Genomic DNA, 18,700 nt, shown 5'->3' on the forward strand with positions numbered 1-18,700 from the left:
ACACGAACTTTCAAATCCCTCCAAAGGTTTTCTATGGGGTTGAGATCTGGAGACTGGCTAGGCCAGTTATGAAACTTTCAAATAACTTTATTAGGGGATTTGCCTTCAATCTTGTAAAAAAAAAAAAAAATGTCATATAAGGGGCTTCTAAACCGACACTTCCCCCAGGCTATTTGCCTGCCTTCAACTGCATTGATATCAGAATGTACTCATTTGGAGTACAAATGATGGCAGTGAAAGAGTGAGCACCTTACTCCTCCTCTGAATGTTGTGTTTATCAGAACAACCTCATGCTTCATCTTATCTCCTGTCACTGCCATCATCTGTACTCCAAAGGAGTGCGCTCTGATATCAATGCAGCTGAAGGCAGGCAAATAGATGGAGAGAAAACGGGGGTTTGAAAGCAAATCACTAATTTATAGGGATTAAGATACATCCCCTAATGAAGTGAATTCCAAACTGTCATAACTTTCCATGTTGGCCAAAACATGAAAAAAAAAAACGTTTAGTTCTCTTTAGGTAATTGGCTGCTGAATTAAGTCACAAGTGCACATACCCCTAAGGTTTTACAATGGGCTACAGTTCAATGAGTGTGTAATGTCCTCCAATAACTCACAGGGGTTAACACAGAACACAGATATCCCAGGTGCACACTCCCTGAAATATAATTCAGCTGAAAATACAAAAACCCACAGAGCCTTACTCGGAGCCGTCGGAGGAGTGTTTTTGATAAAGCTGTGAAAAACCCTTGTTGACTCGCTGATGCGCAGCGATAAGAGGAAATACTGGGTAGAAATCACAACTGACTCAAACTAGACCAAGGCAGTATCTGGTGCTTCGCGCTTTGGATATTGTAGCAGGATGTTGCCTCCTTTTCTGCGGATTTTTGCACTCTTATGGACTTTTATAGGTAAGCAGAAAATTTATAAAAAATGCAATCTAGAAAAAGATATCTGTTCCATTGCTGGAATCGGTCTTGTTTTCACAATATGTATAGAATAGTCTCTACCCTTTTAATCCCTTGGAAGAAAACTGCATTACAAAAGCTTACTGCAGTTGTAGTCTTGCGTTGAAAAAAATATCTAGAAATACGCCGGATCAAGAACATGGTGATACATTTTAGAAGCTGCAATATTTAGCCATTATAGTCAACATATGTCCATTTGCTTTAATCTTGGAGTGCAGTTATACACATCTAATCCTATAAACTATGACCTTTTAGTCCAGACTAGTAATTTGGGAAATTAGCTCTTCCAACAGCCTATGGCGAAGAGGTCCACAGTCCTACTATGTTCATTGATGGTGAAGGCCTCTTTCCTCAAGACATAGTGGATGTCGTCTTTCCATATTTTCCTGCCTTGGATCTGTATGTTCACTCAATAATTTGGTCACATTCAAGCTGTTGTTTCTGCACAGAAACTTCTGCAATTGAGCTGTTTTCTCCTGATCTGTTCTCCTAAATACGTTGGTCACTTGGTCACCCGCCTCTGAAGCCTCTACAGTGCATCTTTTCATATACAAGTACCCAAAATTTCACACTAGTGATAAACTATTTTTCATAAACTACATCTAGACATGTAGGAGAGATCCCGTGATCTTGTTCAATGTTCGCCATTGGTTCAGATTAATAACTTAATACCCAAGTGCTTTAATATTTTTAAGGAAATTTGTATTCCAGTCCTAAGCGCATATCCTTACCTAAATAAGAAAAAAAGACTTTATTTTGTTGTCCAGCCATTTGCCTTCTCCAAACTCCTGCCAAAGGATATGCACTTATGTACCACTAATGGAACAGCAGGAAGCTGCACTACTACTGTATCCCACAGAGATGGAGCCATTAAACTGTCATTTTTGTATTACTCAATATTACACATGAAAATAAGAATCTTTGTAATATATCTTATCAGAGAATTATTTTTTCCTCCTCCTGTCCTAATCTTTCATTTACAAAATTCTCAATTTTAAGGTAAAATCTTTCTTCAGTAAATACAGATTATCACATTACTAAGGATGGAGATGACAGTTGGTGATCGAAAAGTTCTATGGAGAACTGTAACTGTTTCAGGAGAACTTTCAGCAGAATGTCTGATTCTGCCTCTAGCTCCTCCTCTTGCCATAGAATTTTAAAAGCACCAACTGCCACCTCCTATCTTAATAATGGGAAAATCTATTGTCACCAAATACAATACAGATATCACCCACGATTTGAGTGTGACAGATCAATCCCAAAGAAAAAAAGCAGCATATTACCAAACACGTAAAGCCCTTATTGCGTTAAGAGGCATGACCACCAATTATTTTTGCATTTTAACATGTATCAGGTACAGCAGGGAAAATCTTGTGCAGTCTGTCCATGCTATCTTGGTGTGAAGGATAATTTATGGGTCAATTGGAAAATTTGGGTCCTCTCGGAATCAGTGATGTTTGCCCAGGTCTGCCTCAGCAACCCATAGACTGCAGATGCTGTGTGCATTGGTGGAGTGGGTCGAAGGCATGCTCAACGCTGGTTAAAGCTTGGAAGAGTTGGCCTTGGTTGTGTTGGATCTTATAATATTGAGATAGCTTGGTGCAAATTTGCTAGTCTCTACCTTCGATTGAGACGAAGGGGGAAAGATCTTTCAAACCTGTTGTTCTCTGGACCTGGTGTAGATGAGGAAGCTGAGAAATGGTGATGTCAAGATCAAGAGGCCTCTGTCCACCTATCTGAAACTAGAGGCTATCGAATAATGTGGTATGGTGCCCAGGTGAAGATGTAAGCCCTGTTTGGCCATTAGTACGATACCAGCAGAAGAGTGAGATTAAGCAGGTCAGCGACAACAGCCTCCTCGGTGGACAGAGCCAAGCCAAAGCTGTGGGGAGACTGGAAGAAAACTGAGACTCAATGGATACCCATTATTTAGTCATTGTAGCATGACAAATCTAACATACACATGTTTACAGTAGCCTCTGTTTCCATGCAATGTAGAGAATGTAAGCTAATCATGGACTCTGCGACTTCTTCATGAAGGATCTAATCTGAGCTTAGAAAATACACAAAACATATGAGTATAGGTTTGCTATTACCCATGACTATTTCAACAAATATGCCAAGAAATGGGCGAAGTGGCTGGAAACGTATCCAACGCACTGAACTAGTTTATTAATGTGCACCAAACTAATTTCAAGCCATCTGATTACATGTTTGTATGATTGTAGGACTATATGATTATATGTTTAATGTAGACACTATATAGAGCCTGTTCGGACCTTGTGGTCCTCTCCTTGTTATTACCCTTCCCCCTCCCCCCCCTTTTTCCCCCTTCCCCCCTCCTACTCCCCTCCTTTCTTATTTGTATTTAAATGTTCAATAAAAATTATTGGAAAAGAAAATAACTTTTTAAGGAAAAAAATATATCCTTGGAAAAAGTGTTCATCTTGTCAGCTGCCAACCTATCCAGCCAGCATAGAGTTTTACAATTTCAGGATAAAGATAATTTTCTACATCTCTGGGAAGAGGCAGAGAAAACCATTGCACAGAAATAATTAAAATCTGAGTTTACAATACTTTCCAGATATTTTATAGCGATTAAAACCCATTCAATGAAGAATGTTGATCTAGACATCCCGGAAATCCCAACACTGGAAACAGTTTATTTAAAAAGCAATCTGTTCTTTAGACTCACCCTCCCCTGGTCCAGCGCTGAGTCTCCACCGCTGCTACCGTTGTCGTGTTATTGTCTGCAGCGCTGATGTTACGCTAAGCTCATTGATTAGCTGCAGTGCTGTTGATGGAACGTGAGCGCTGCAGACAATAACATACTCGGAGCAGCAGTGGAGACTGTTTTTTTAAACAAAATTGTAGCCGGGGGAGAGGACTTTTCTGAGTTAACTTTAGAATACCTAAGGACAGAAACTCCCAAAAAATAAGCGGAATGGAAGCCACAGGGGATGTGATGTATAAAGGCAAGATACCTGCATGTAACGATAGTCAGGCACTGGAAACCAGAAGATCATTGAGGCTGGATTCCCCCCGTAACACAGATTCCTCTTACAGAGTGCTTATTTTATGCGCCAGTCTTACACATGTTGAAAAATCCTCATGTACAATATCACCCGCTTTATACCTATATTTTGATATAACTGTTTGACATAGAAAAGATGGATGAAAAATAACTTGTGTGATTAACAAAAAATGTAATACATGTGTTCCCTATTTTAGGAGTGGTGTGCGGTGTGCAGGTCACTATACCCAATTCTGTGGTGAACATAACAGTGGGACAGACTGCAATTCTCCCCTGTACATACACTCTCTCGGAGTCCAGCACTCGCAATCTTATAGCACAATGGGATTTTATAGAAGCCCACACCCAGGATGGTATAACGGTAAGTATACAGGATACTTAATCTTATTACTGATATACATTGCAGATCCTTTTACCCAGTGTACAAATTCTCTTCGCTGCCCTAGCCTGGTATCTAAACACTGGCCAAGGCAAAGTGACTCCCTGAGGCAACCGCAACTCAGAAGATCTGGCCAAAATCCACACCTTAGGTCTCATCAGATGTCCATGTATCAGAGCCCAAGTACTGCCTATACACAGAGAATGAGACCTAATTCGTGAGGCCTTTCTTTACAGAACTGGTCAAACACTCCAAAGATCTGACTCCATGGTCACCCAAAACACACTGGGGCCGCTACATCTAAGTGTTTATGCCAAAAAACTGGTGTAAAACACTTTGAATAATAGCATATTTTAACGCAAGGCAGAGTTTCTTGCTGTTCTCACAAATGGCAGCAATGAATGTATGGCAGATGCCCTTTAAATTGCAGCGTGACCTCCATTTTTAATTTTGTTTCACCAATACAATAGTTCTTAGGCAGATATAGACATTATGCTGCTTGTTCTCCTGAAAATAAATGGCAGTTACAATTCTCCATAGAACTTTATGAGCACCAACTGCCATCTCCTATCTCAGTAATGGGAAAATCTGTATTCACTGAAGACAAATATTGCCCATATATTAAGAGTGTTATCAGAAGGAAAAATAAGCATCTTTCTCTAATAACATACATTACAAAGTTTCTTATTTTCATTTGTACTACGGATTTATAAGGAAAAAAATTAAAATGCCGATACTTGTGCTGATTCGCAGAAAGTTTTGTAGTACAATGTAAAAATTGAAAAGATTTATCTTTAAAGACTAACTAAACTTTTTTTTTTTCAATTTTGAAACTAGAAATATAATTTGGTTAGTTTTTGTAATACATTTAATCATTGGTGCAGCATGAGTTGTCAACGCTTGGGGCATGCAAGTGTTTTGAGCCCCATAGCCCATGAACCATTAGCACTCACGGAGTTCCTTCCACCAGATCACTAATGAACCCATTATTTCCAAAGCACATGTATTGTAATAAGGCCGGGATCACATACAGCGTAATACGGCTGAGTCTCGCAGGTTAAAACCAAGCTCTGGCACCGGCACTCCGGAGCGGAGTGTGCAGCCGCACAGCAATACATGGAGCTGCACGCTCCGCTCCGGAGTGCCGGTGCCAGAGCTTGGTTTTAACCTGCGAGACTCGGCCGTATCTCGCTGTAGTGTGACTCCGGCCTTAGAGGAAAATACTGATGTAATTATAGTTTCCACTTTAACCTCCTAGTTTGTTCTACTTTTTGATAACATTTTAAAAACATAAAGTTATACATTTTTATATTTTTTGCTTTTTTCTTAAATTACATTTTTTATGTAACAATTTTAATAACCTAACCCTAACCCTAGCCCAAAGTCTATCCCTAACACTGAGCCTAGCCCTAAGCCTAACCCTAAGCCTAACCCTAAACCAATCCGTAGCCCTAACCCTTATCCTCATTAGGGTTTAAAAACGATGTAAAAATATAAAAGCAACTGATAAAAATGAATGAATTCAGTACTGAATCATGTGCACTGCACAATACATGCTATCCTTAAGTAATCTCTGTTTCTGCTTATGTAGAGCACAGTACTGGAGATTAAGTTGGTCATTGGCTACTGCTCTGATAGGCAGTGACCGAGATGACAAAGCTCACTTCATTCTACTGAACTTTGTCATTTTGTTTGCTGCCTATTCAGAGCACAATTAGTCAAAATGTTGTCCCCATCTATATTCAAAATGGCACTTTGGAGGAAGTATGATGGCCTCATTCGCCGTGGAGTCCTTTCCTGACTTCCGGCACTCCGTATCATGCCACGGTTATTGGCACGATCATTGGCCAGTGATTAGCATAAAAAGGACCCTCCTAACCCTTATGGTCAAGCCCCCGAAAGAAGCAAAGGGCGAAATGCGCATCAGGGCGCAGGGGGGATACCGTCAAGATCACCTGCACTTCTTTTTCATGCTATAAGAAACAAGGTAATGCCATCCTTGTAACCTATGTACTATTACTTGTTATATTTAGGCTGGTTATTTTAGCACAAATATACAAAGAATGGCCTATAAAAAGCCCTAGCCAGCTCACCAACCACAGCTGGAGCACGGAACCTCATCTGGACACCAACGAATCATTGATTGAAGATAGAGAAAAAAAAAGATTCATTCCAGCTTCTTAAACATTTCTAGCTTTATTAAAGATTAAAATGCAAAATATAGCATGTCGGCTTTCTCCTCTGCCAGCAGTGAATGCGCTGGGGGGCACTGTAACAGCTACGCGTTTCGATCCAAGCAGGATCTTTTTCACAGCTGCAGAATGATATAATGACGCAAATCTTATGCAAATCAGGAACCAATACGAATAGAGAAATCTATCACATGATCAGACATTAAGGTCCTGTGTACATTTCTTGCAGAAATAAAGATTTGCGTTTTACCTATATATAAAACCACCATTTAAACAGCAATGCATAAATTAAAAGAAAATATAGAAATAACCTGTTAATAGTGGTACATGATTTCAGTTCTGTTATTCATTTTTATTTCCAGGTTCCAACAAAGTAGTTCTATCCCTTTTTTCTGCTTTAATTTTTGCTCTTTCTAGCATCCAGTTCGGATAGCCGCTTTTTTTTAGTTTTTTACGTAACTCCTCAAATCAAAATAAATCAAAGAGGGATGCAGTTAAAAAAAATGTTTGTCAGTTTGGAGTATAGTCTCCAATTTAACAGGATAAGGGAGATTTTTTTTTTAAATGTTTACCAATCCTATATGAGGACGAAACATTGGCTAAAATATTACAAACTGGCACACATATTATAGCTAGACGTGCTCCTACAATTGGTGACATAATTTCCCCTGGTTTATTTTCATCAGCGCAATCCTCTGGTAATTGGTTAAAAACCACGGGTTTTTTCAGATGTGGTCAGAATAAATGCAAAATGTGTAGATATGCACAAAGGTTTAAAAAGTTTAATGATGCAAGTAATACTCAGACATATAGTATTAAACAATTTATCAACTGCAATACAGAAAATGTAGTTTATAAAATACAAAACTCATATTTTGGAGCATATTAGAGATGTGGAAAATAATAGTATAAATACACGCAGTATATCCATGGCCTCAAAACATTTTTTAACGCATCATAATGGTAGTATGGAAGCTATGTCTGTGGCAGGAATAGAAAGTGTTGGAAAATTAAAACGTGGGAGAGATACAAAAAGACGCCTTCTCACAAGGGAGGTGTTTTGGATTTTTTGCTTAGGGTTCAGACATCCAAGCGGTTTGAATAAAAGAACTGAAATCATGTACCACTATTAACAGGTTATTTCTATATTTTCTTTTAATTTATGTATTGCTGTTTAAATGGTGGTTTTATATATAGGTAAAACGCAAATATTTATTTCTGCAAGAAATGTACACAGGACCTTAAAGTCTGATCATGTGATAGATTTCTCTGTTTGTATTGGTTCCTGATTTGTATAAGATTTGCGTCATTATATCATTCTGCAGCTGTTAAAAAGATCCTGCTTGGATCGAAACGCGTTGCTGTTACAGTGCCCCCCAGCGCATCCATTGCTGGCTGAGGAGAAAGCCGACATGATTATTTTAGGCCTTAATTGAGACTTAACGTATTAGTTAGTTGATTTATATTATTATTATTATTATTATTATTATTATTATTTATTTATATAGTGCCATTAATTCCATGGTGCTGTACATGAGAAGGGTGGTTACATACAAAGTTATAGATATCGTTAACAATAAACAAGTTTCCACAACAAATTTACAATGACAGACTGATACAGAGGGGAGAGGACCCTGTCCTTGCGGACTTACATTCTATGGTATAGTGGGGAAGAGACAGAAGGTCGGGGGTGCAGCAGCTCTGGTGGTGATGAGGCGGCAGCTCGGGCAGTGGTGAGGTGGCAGAATGGTTATTGCAGGCTGTAAGCGTTCCTGAAAAGATGGGTTTTCAGGTTCTGTTTGAAGGATCCGAGGGTTGTGGATAATCGGACGTGTTGAGGCATGGCATTCCAGAGGATAGGGGATATTCGGGAGAAATCTTGGAGGCAGTTGTGTGAGGAACGAATAAGTGTGGATGAGAGTAGGAGGTCTTGGGAGGATCGAAGATTACGTGAGGGAAGATATTGGGAGATTAGTTCAGAGATATAGGGAGGGGATAGGTTGTGGATGGCTTTGTAGGTCAGTGTTAGTAGTTTGAACTGGATTTGTTGGTGAATTGGGAGCCAGCGCCAAGATGGCGCCGGCAGCTCCTGCGTAGAAGCATCTATCGAATCGCCAACGTTATCAGCCATATCCTCCTTTTTCACCTCTCGTTTCCTAAAACTCAACGTAGACAAAACTGAACTCATTATCTTTCCTCCATCTCAAGTATCTTCCCTATCCGATCTATCTATTATGGTAAATGGCATCATGCTCTCTCCCACACCTGAAATCCGCCACCTCGGAGTAACTCTCGACTATGCCCTGTCCTTCAAACCACACCTCCAAACACTTGCCACCTCCTGCCGCCTCCAACTTAAAAATATTTCCAGAATCCGTCCCTTCCTCAGCCCTCAATCTACTAAAACTCTTGTACATACCCTCATAATCTCCCGCCTTGACTACTGCAACACTCCTCTGTGGCCTCCCTGCTAACTCTCTTGCACCACTCCAGTCTGTCCTCAACTCTGCTGCCTGACTAATCCACCTCTCTCCTCGCTACTCCCCTGTCTCTCCCCTCTGCAAATCCCTCCACTGGCATCTATTGGATCGCCTATAAATGCTACTGCGCCAATGCGTCCGGCGCCATTTTGAGAGATTTTTTTTAACCCCTTCACTACCAAGGGTGGTTTGCACGTTAACTCCCGGGCCAATTTTTACAATTCTGACCACTGTCCCTTTATGAGGTCATAACTCTGAAACGCTTCCATGGATCCCGGTGATTCTGACATTTTCTCGTGACATATTGTACTTCATGTTAGTGGTAAAATTTCATTCAAATAACTTGCGTTTATTTGTGAAAAAATTGGAAATTTGGTGAAAATTTTGAAAATTTCGCAATTTTCCAACTTTGAATTTTTATGCCCTTAAATCACAGAGATATGGCACACAAAAAACTTAATAAATAACATTTCCCACATGTTTACTTTACATCAGCACAATTTTGGAACCAAAATTTTTTTTTGTTAGGAAGTTATAAGGGTTAAAAATTGACCAGCGATTTCTAATTTTTGCAACACCATTTTATTTTTAGGGACCACATCATATTTGAAGCCACTTTGAGGGGTCTATATGATAGAAAATACCCAAAAGAGACACCATTCTAAAAACTGCACCCCTTAAGGTGCTTAAAACCACATTCAAGAAGTTTATTAACCCTTTAGGTGCGTCACAGGAATTTTTTGATTATTTAAAAAAAAATTGAACATTTAACTTTTTTTCACAAAAAAAATACTTCAGGTTCAATTTTCTTTATTTTACCAAGGGTAACAGGAGAAATTGGACTGTAAAAGTTATTGTGCAATTTGTCCTGAGTACGCTGATACCTGATATGTGGGGGGGAACCACTGTTTCGGCGCATGGCAGACCTCAGTAGGGAAGGAGCACCGTTTGACTTTTTCAATGCAAAATTGGCTGGAATTCAGATCGGACGCCATGTCGCGTTTGGAAAGCCCCTGATGTACCTAAACAGTGGAAACCCCCCCAAGTGACCCCATTTTGGAAACTAGACCCCCCAAGGAACTTATCTAGATATGTGGTGAGAACTTTGAACCCACAAGGGCTTCACAGAAGTTTATAACGTACAGCGGTACAATTAAAAAATCATATTTTTTTCCACAAAAATGATCTTTTCACCCCCAATTTTTATTTTTCCAAGGGTAACAGGACCCTAAAAGTTATTGTGCAACTTGTCCTGAGTACGCTGATACCCCATATGTGGGTGTAAATGACTATTTGGGCGCATAGCAGAGCTCGGAAGGGAAGCAGCGCCATTTGACGTTTTTGGCTAGAATTGAAATCGGACACCATGTTGCGATTGGAAAACCCCTGATGTACCAAAACAGTGGAAACCCCCCACAAATGACACCATTTTGGAATCTAGACCCCCCAAGGAACTTATCTAGATGTGTGGTGAGAACTTTGATCCCCCAAGGGCTTCACAGAAGTTTATAACATACAGTTGTACAATTAAAAAATCATATTTTTTCCACAAAAATGATCTTTTCACCCTCAATTCTTATTTTTCCAAGAGTAACAAGACCCTTAAAGATATTGTTCAATTTATCCTGAGTGCGCTGATACCACACATGTGGGGGTAAACCACTATTTGGGCGCATGGCAGAGCTCGGAAGGGAAGCAGCACCATTTGACGTTTTTGGCTGGAATTGAGATCGGACACCATGTCGCGTTTGGAAAGCCCCTGATGTACCAAAACAGTAGAAACCGCCCACAAATGACACCATTTTGGAAACTAGACCCCCCAAGGAACTTATCTGGATGTGTGGTGAGCATTTTGAACCCCCCAGTGCTTCACAGAAGTTTATAACGCCCGGGCGTGAAAATAAAAAAATTGTATTTTTTCTACAAACATCATCTTTTAGTCCCCATTTTTTTTATTTTCCCAAGGGTAACAGGAGAAATTGGACCCCAAAAGTTGTTGTCCAATTTGTCCTGAGTACGCTGACACCCCAAATGTGGGAGAAAACTACTGTATGGGGACACGTCGGGGCTCGGAAGGGAAGTAGTGACGTTTTGGAATGCAGACTTTGATGGAATGGTCTGCGGGTGTCATGTTGCCTTTGGAGAGCCCCTAATGTACCTAAACAGTGGAAACCCCCCACAAATGACCCCATTTTGGAAACTAGACCCCCTGAGGAACTTACTAGATGTGTGGTGAGCACTTTGAACCCCCAAGGGCTTCACAGAAGTTTATAATGCCCAGGCATGAAAATAAAAAAATCGTATTTTTTCCACAAACATGATCAATTAGTCTCCAATTTTTTTATTTTCCCAAAGGTAACAGGAGAAATTGGACCCCAAAAGTTGTTGTCCAATTTGTCCTGAGTACGCTGATACCTCATATGTGGGAGAAAACTACTGTATGGGCACACGTCGGGGCTCGGAAGGGAAGTAGTGACGTTTTGGAATGCAGACTTTGATGGATTGGTCTGCGGGTGTCATGTGCGTTTGGAGAGCCCCTGATGTACCTAAACTATTGAAACTCCCCACAAGTGACCCCATTTTGGAAACTAGACCCCCCACGGAACTTATCTAGATGTGTGGTGAGCACTTTGAACCCCCAAGTGCTTCACAGAAGTTTATAACGCCTGGGCGTGAAAATAAAAAAATCATTTTTTTCCGCAAAAATGATATTTTTGCCCCCAATTTTTTATTTTCCTAAGGGTAACAGGAGAAATTGGACCCCAAAAGTTGTTTTGTAATTTGTCCTGAGTAGGCTGATACCCCATATGTGGGGGTGAAACACTGTTTGGGCGCATGGCAGAGCTTGGAAGGGAAGGAGCACCATTTGACTTTTTCAACGCAGAATTTGCTGGAATTGAGATCAGACGCCATGTTGCCTTTGGAGAGCACCTGATGTGCCCAAACAGTGGAAACCCCCCAATTATAACTCCAACCCTAACCCCAACACACTCCTAACCCTAATCTGAGCCCTAACCCTAGCCCTAGCCCTAACCCTAGCCCTAACCCTAACCCTAGCCCTAACCCTAACCCTAGCCCTAACCCTAACCCTAGCCCTAACCCTAACCCTAGCCCTAGCCCTAACCCTAACCCTACCCTAATGGGAAAATGGAAATAAATACATTTTCTTTTAGTTTTATTATTTTTCCCTAACTAAGGGGGTGATAACGGGGGGTTTGATTTACTATTTATGGCGGGTTTTTATGTTTGGCGGCTGTCAGATGCTAAAAGACACTTTTTATTGTAAAAATAGTTTTTGCATCACCACATATTGTGAGCTATAATTTTTCCGTATTTTGACCCACCGAGTCATGTGAGGTCTTATTTTTTGCGGGACAAGTTGACGTTTTTATTGGTACCATTTTCGGGCACGTGACATTTTTTGATCGCTTTTTATTCCGATTTTTGGGACGCAGAATGAACAAAAACCAGCGTTTCATAAATTTCTTTTGGGTGGTGCGTTTACGCCGTTCTGCGTGCGATAAAATTGATAAAGCGGTTTTATTCTTCGAGTCAGTACGGTTACAGTGTTACCTCATTTAGGTCTTTTTTTATGTTTTGTCGGTTTTTTGCACTGAAAACAATTTTATATAAAAAATAATTATTTTTGTATCGCTTTATTCTGCGAGCTATAACTTTTTTATTTTTTTGCGGATGATGCTGTATGGCAGCTCGTTTTTTGCAGGACAAGATGATGTTTTCAGCGGTACCATGGATATTTATATGCGTCTTTTTGATCGCGCGTTATTGCACTTTTTGTTCGGTGGTATGATAATAAATCATTATTTTTTGCTTCGTTTTTTATTTTTATTTTTTAAGGGGTTCGCTAAAAGGGTTAACTAATGGGACAGTTTTATAGGGCGGGTCGTTACGGACGCGGCGATACCAAATATGTGTACTTTTATTGTTTTTTTTTTTATTTTGAAAAAATGGATTTATTGGGGAATATTTTTTTTTTTTACTAATTTATTTAGCGATTTTTTTTAAAATTATTTTTAACACTTTTTTTTTTTTTTTTTTTACTTTATTACCTTGTCCCAGGTGGGACATCACTGTCCTGTGACAGATCGCTGATCTGTCACATCACAGATCACTGTGACAGATCAGCAATCTGTCACAGGCAGTTCTGCAGACTTCCTCATGCCTGCGCTTTGCAGGCAGTGAGGAAGTCAGCTCCCTACAGGCCCCCGAAGGCTCCCGTCGCCATCTTGGATCCGGGGACTGTAGGGAAAGAGACCCCCGCAGCAGCGCTGCACATTGTGCTGCCGTGGGGGGCTCAGGGAAGCAAGGAGGGAGCCCCCTCCCTGCCGATGCTTCCCTTTAACCCCCGGTACACCGCGATCGCGTTTGATCGCGGTGTACAAGGGGTTAACGTGTCGGGGGCGACGCTGATCGCTGGGACGTAATATTCCGTCCATGGTAATTAGGTCCAGGGTCACATGGACGGAATATTACGTCCCTTGTAGGTAAGGGGTTAAACAATTTAATGCACATTATAGATGCGATCATGCTGCAGTGGAGGCACCGCCGCCGACCCCTGCCTGCTGAAGGTGATTTTTTTTTCAATACATATAATAATCAGTATGTTGTGAGGCAGTGACCTCTGTTACAGCTAGGGGGTGCTGTGTTCTCCCCAGGATACGCACGGAGTCGTATTGAGGCTATGGGAATGCATTGCAGTCACAGGTGTTGCTGGGATTGCTATGGTGAAGCAGTGACCGATATCACAGGTAGGGTTTGCAGTGTAGTCTCCCCAGGATATGCATGGAGGTGTAGGAAGGACATAGATGTGCATGGCAGTCACAGGCATAAGGCCGGTTTCACACTAGCGCATTTTCAACGCGCGCACGGCCGGGGGTAGCTCCGCCCCCGATACGGCTCTCTGCCCGGCGTGCCCGCCCCTTCCTTGTAGCGCCGCCTCCTAGCGGACAGCGGCGCCTGCGATCGGCGCACCCTATCTTTAGCATAGGGTGCGCCGATCGTGCGCAGGCCGTGCGCTAGTTGCGCTTTGACCTGCGCTGCGCACTTTTGACGGTGCGCCGTGCGCGCCAAAATCGAACTTTTCGGATTTTGGCGCGCACGGCGCACCGTCATAAGTGCGCAGCGCAGGTCAAAGCGCAACTAGCGCACGACCTGCGCACGATCGGCGCACCCTATGCTAAAGATAGGGTGCGCCGATCGCAGGCGCCGCCGTCCGCTAGGAGGCGGCGCTACAGGCAAGGGGCGGGCACGCCGGGCAGAGAGCCGGATCGGGGGCGGAGCTACCCCCGGCCGTGCGCGCGCTGAAAATGCGCTAGTGTGAAACCGGCCTAACTGTGACTGCAATGCAGGTTAAATGTAATAATAAATAAGGTTAGTCTTGGACATGTTAGTGTCCAAGGCAGATGTAAGGAAAACTTGCTCTGGATGTTGTGTTTGAAACTGACTGCAGTATGATTGTGTTGTAGTCTGCTCCATTCCACACCCAGGTTTTCCATGTGGCTGATAGCCACAGGTTTCTATGTTAAAAGCCCTTCAGGAAAGGGTCTTAGTGAGTCTGGTGAGTGTCTCAGGATTCTCAGGTGTGTCAGGGCATAGTGAGGCCTGGCACTCCACAGGGTACACAGCAGTGCTGCCATCCGCGGTAACTGGTCTCGGATGTGAACAGGTCTTGTGCCCAGAGGTGAACAGGAGATTAGATTGTCCTGTGCCCAAAGGAGGACTGGCGTGTGTAATGGCTGCAAACAGGTGGATATGGTGCCCGGCTCCAACCCGGAGGATATCAAACTCTGTGTACGGCTGTGAGTTGAGACTGTGGTGCAGGACCCCCACGGGAACTAGTCAGAGGAGGACTGGCATGTGTAGTGCCTGAGACACATAATGCTGTGTGAATAAAGACTTTGATATGGCGTGCAGACACCCACGGGAACTAGCCAGAGGAGGACCGACGTGTGTAGTGTCTGTACAATGGAAGGAAGCCGTATAATATGTGATTGCAAATGGTGAAATGGACACTAATTATTCACTGATGTTATATGCACTTGTTTGAAGTGGGCCCTTTAATGCTGTGAGGAAACACATTAAAGATGTTTTATGTTTGAACTTTGTCGGTCACTGCCTCATCACTGCGTACGGTTCTACCGCTGCACTACAATGTAAAATAGGAGGCAGGTCAGTGAGCTGTCAGAAGCCATACTAATAAATATGTATTCAGAGCACCTCATGAAGCCCCACCCGCCCTGGAGCACGAGCATATCAATAAGGGTATGTGCACACGTTGCAGAAAATTTCTGCACAAAAACCTGAATCCCTTCCCAGAAACCGCACCTATTTTTCCGCGGTGGTTTTTGTGCTTTTTTTGCGCGGTTTAGATGCGTTTTTTACCGCAGCGGTTTCTAAAAGCATGGGAGAAGCCTAAACCGCGGAAAAAACCGCAAAATTAATGTGCATGCTGCGGTTTTTACCACGATGCGGTTTTTTCACGGTAAAAAACGCATCAATGTGCACAAAAAGTGCAAAATGCATAGAAATGACTGTGCACCTTATTTTTAGCGGTTTTATAGCGGTTTTATAGTGAAAACCGCGGTAAAAACCGCTAAAAAAACGCTGTGTGTGAACACAGCCTAACTGAAAACTGAAAATAAAGATTAAACAACAACCACAAGATGGATTTCATCAACCAAGGTATAACGGCGCCAACCTGACATTGTCTGTAGGTTACTGTGCACAATCCTGCTGACAGGTTCCCTTTGAAAATCCAGATATCTGCATCCTGTAATGCTATGCCCAACAAGTTTCCCGTCTCATTCAGGATCTTTATCAGGGAATAAAAATATGATGAACAGACAATCGCTGATAATAATAGCTGTATGACCTCACTAGTTGTAAGATAACATGTGGATATGGTGAAGCAGAAGTCCAGCGTGGGTGATATCCATAAAAAATAACTTTTATTCCATTTTCATTAAAAGCACATTAGTCCAAAATCCATCTTTATATCCAGAGATACAAAAACGGATAGTTCTTTACCAGTGACAGTCACAGGCTTAAAGTGCATTTAAAATCATACGCGTTTCAGCGGTCGTGGCGCCTTAATTATTGTGGATAATCTCAGCGTGACAATGAGCCTCCTGACTGAAAGCAAAACGTGTAGTGTATAGCAGTAGTATTGTTTTGGGGTATATAAAGGTCATTATACTTGGCTCCATCTTACATCATTTCAGTGTGTGCCCTTCTTATAGTGTCTTGACTAGAGTTGAGCGATACCGTCCGATACTTCAAAGTATCGTATCGGATGGTATCGGCCGATCTTTAAAAAAAGTATCGGTATCGCCGATTCCGATACCGGAAGTCCCATTCAAGTCTATGGGACTTCCGGTATCGGAATAAGAAAAACCCTTTCCTGCCCTTGTACAGCCTCTCTGGGGTCTGTACGGGCCTTTCGGGGGGCTGTGCCAGCCTGCCAGGGGGTCTGTGCAGGCTCCGGTGGTCTGTGCCGGCCTGCCGGTGGTCTGTGCAGGCTCCGGGGGGCTGTGCCGGCCTGCCAGGGGGCTGTGCCGGCCTGCCGGTGGTCTGTGCAGGCTCCGGGGGTCTGTGCAGGCATCGTCCGATGGGACTACAAGTCCCATCGGGCGATGCCTGCTACCATGACAGTGATTGACACATTAGCCAATGATGGGACAGTAGTAGTCCCATCATCCGGCTAATGTGTTAAATGTAAAAAAAAAAAAAAAAATTACATGCTACATACATACAACATGCATACTACATACATGCAACATACATACTACATATATACTACATGCATGCTACATACATACTGCATGCTACATACATACCACATATATACTACATACATACTACATGCATGCTACATGCATGCTACATGCTACATACATAACACATATATACTACATGCATGCTACATACATACTACATGCTACATACTACATATATACTACATGCATGCTACATACTACATGCTACATACATACTACATATATACTACATGCATGCTACATGCATACTGCATGCTACATGCATGCTACATACATACTACATACATACTACATGCTACATACATACTACATATATACTACATACATACTACATACATACTACATGCATGCTACATGCATGCTACATACATACCACATACATAACACATATATACTACATGCATGCTACATACATACTACATGCTACATACATACCATATACATACTACATGCATGCTACATACATACTACATGCATGCTACATACATACTACATGCTACATACATACTACATATATACTACATGCATGCTACATACATACTACATATATACTACATGCATGCTACATACTACATGCTACATACATACTACATATATACTACATGCATGCTACATACATACTACATGCATGCTACATACATACTACATGCTACATACATACCACATACATACTACATATATACTACATGCATGCTACATACATACTGCATGCTACATGCATGCTACATACATACTACATACATACTACATGCTACATACATACCACATATATACTACATACATACAATACATTCATACAATACATACATAGACATACAGTACATATAACATAGAGTAACATACTTACCAATACTTGTCACATTGTTCCCCGAAGCCATTGTCTTTTCCGGAATAAATATTAACATAACAAACCACAAAAATACTCACCCACGATCCGAAGCAGTCCACGAGTGTGTCCCACGACGATCTTGGGTAGAGAACTGCAGCATCAGCTGTTGCTGCCGTTCTCTACGGGCTGCAGGAATCCAATGACGGAAGGTAGGTATCCTTCCGCACTGTATTCCTCCGCCACTTAAAAAAAAAAAAGTCCCTAGTCTCACTTTATGCCATTGCTGTGTGGGAAATTCCCACACAGCAATGGCATAAAGTGAGACTAGGGACTTTTTTTTTTTAAGTGGCGGAGGAATACAGTGCGGAAGGATACCTACCTTCCGTCATTGGATTCCTGCAGCCCGTAGAGAACGGCAGCATCATCTGATGCTGCAGTTCTCTACCCAAGATCGTCGTGGGACACACTCGTGGACTGCTTCGGATCGTGGGTGAGTATTTTTGTGGTTTGTTATGTTAATATTTATTCCGGAAAAGACAATGGCTTCGGGGAACAATGTGACAAGTATTGGTAAGTATGTTACTCTATGTTATATGTACTGTATGTCTATGTATGTATTGTATGAATGTATTGTATGTATGTAGTATATATGTGGTATGTATGTAGCATGTAGTATGTATGTAGTATGTATGTAGCATGCATGTAGCATGTAGTATGTATGTAGCATGCATGTAGTATATATGTAGTATGTATGTAGCATGCATGTAGTATATATGTAGCATGTATGTAGTATGTATGTGGTATGTATGTAGCATGTAGTATGTATGTAGCATGCATGTAGTATATATGTAGTATGTATGTAGCATGTAGTATGTATGTAGTATGTATGTAGTATGTATGTGGTATGTATGTAGTATGTATGTAGCATGCATGTAGTATATATGTAGTATGTATGTAGCATGTAGTATGTATGTAGTATGTATGTAGTATGTATGTGGTATGTATGTAGCATGTAGTATGTAT

At 41.6% G+C, this 18,700-nt stretch overlaps 1 protein-coding gene across 1 annotated transcript in view; it reads left to right on the forward strand.

Annotated features, from left to right (window-relative positions):
• The first annotated feature begins 804 nt into the window (after positions 1-804).
• Positions 805-18,700, forward strand: part of VSIG1 (V-set and immunoglobulin domain containing 1) — a 75,871-nt gene continuing 57,975 nt past the window's right edge. The window contains exons 1-2 of the mRNA XM_073547636.1: positions 805-910; positions 4,199-4,362. Coding sequence (XP_073403737.1) covers positions 862-910; positions 4,199-4,362 — 213 coding nt within the window. The 5' untranslated portion in view covers positions 805-861. The remainder of the gene's footprint in view (positions 911-4,198; positions 4,363-18,700) is intronic.

Source organism: Dendrobates tinctorius, unplaced genomic scaffold (assembly GCF_039654945.1).
Source record: "Dendrobates tinctorius isolate UK_male_01 unplaced genomic scaffold, ASM3965494v1 ptg000154l, whole genome shotgun sequence".
In the NCBI taxonomy this organism is placed as follows: Eukaryota; Metazoa; Chordata; class Amphibia; order Anura; family Dendrobatidae; genus Dendrobates; species Dendrobates tinctorius.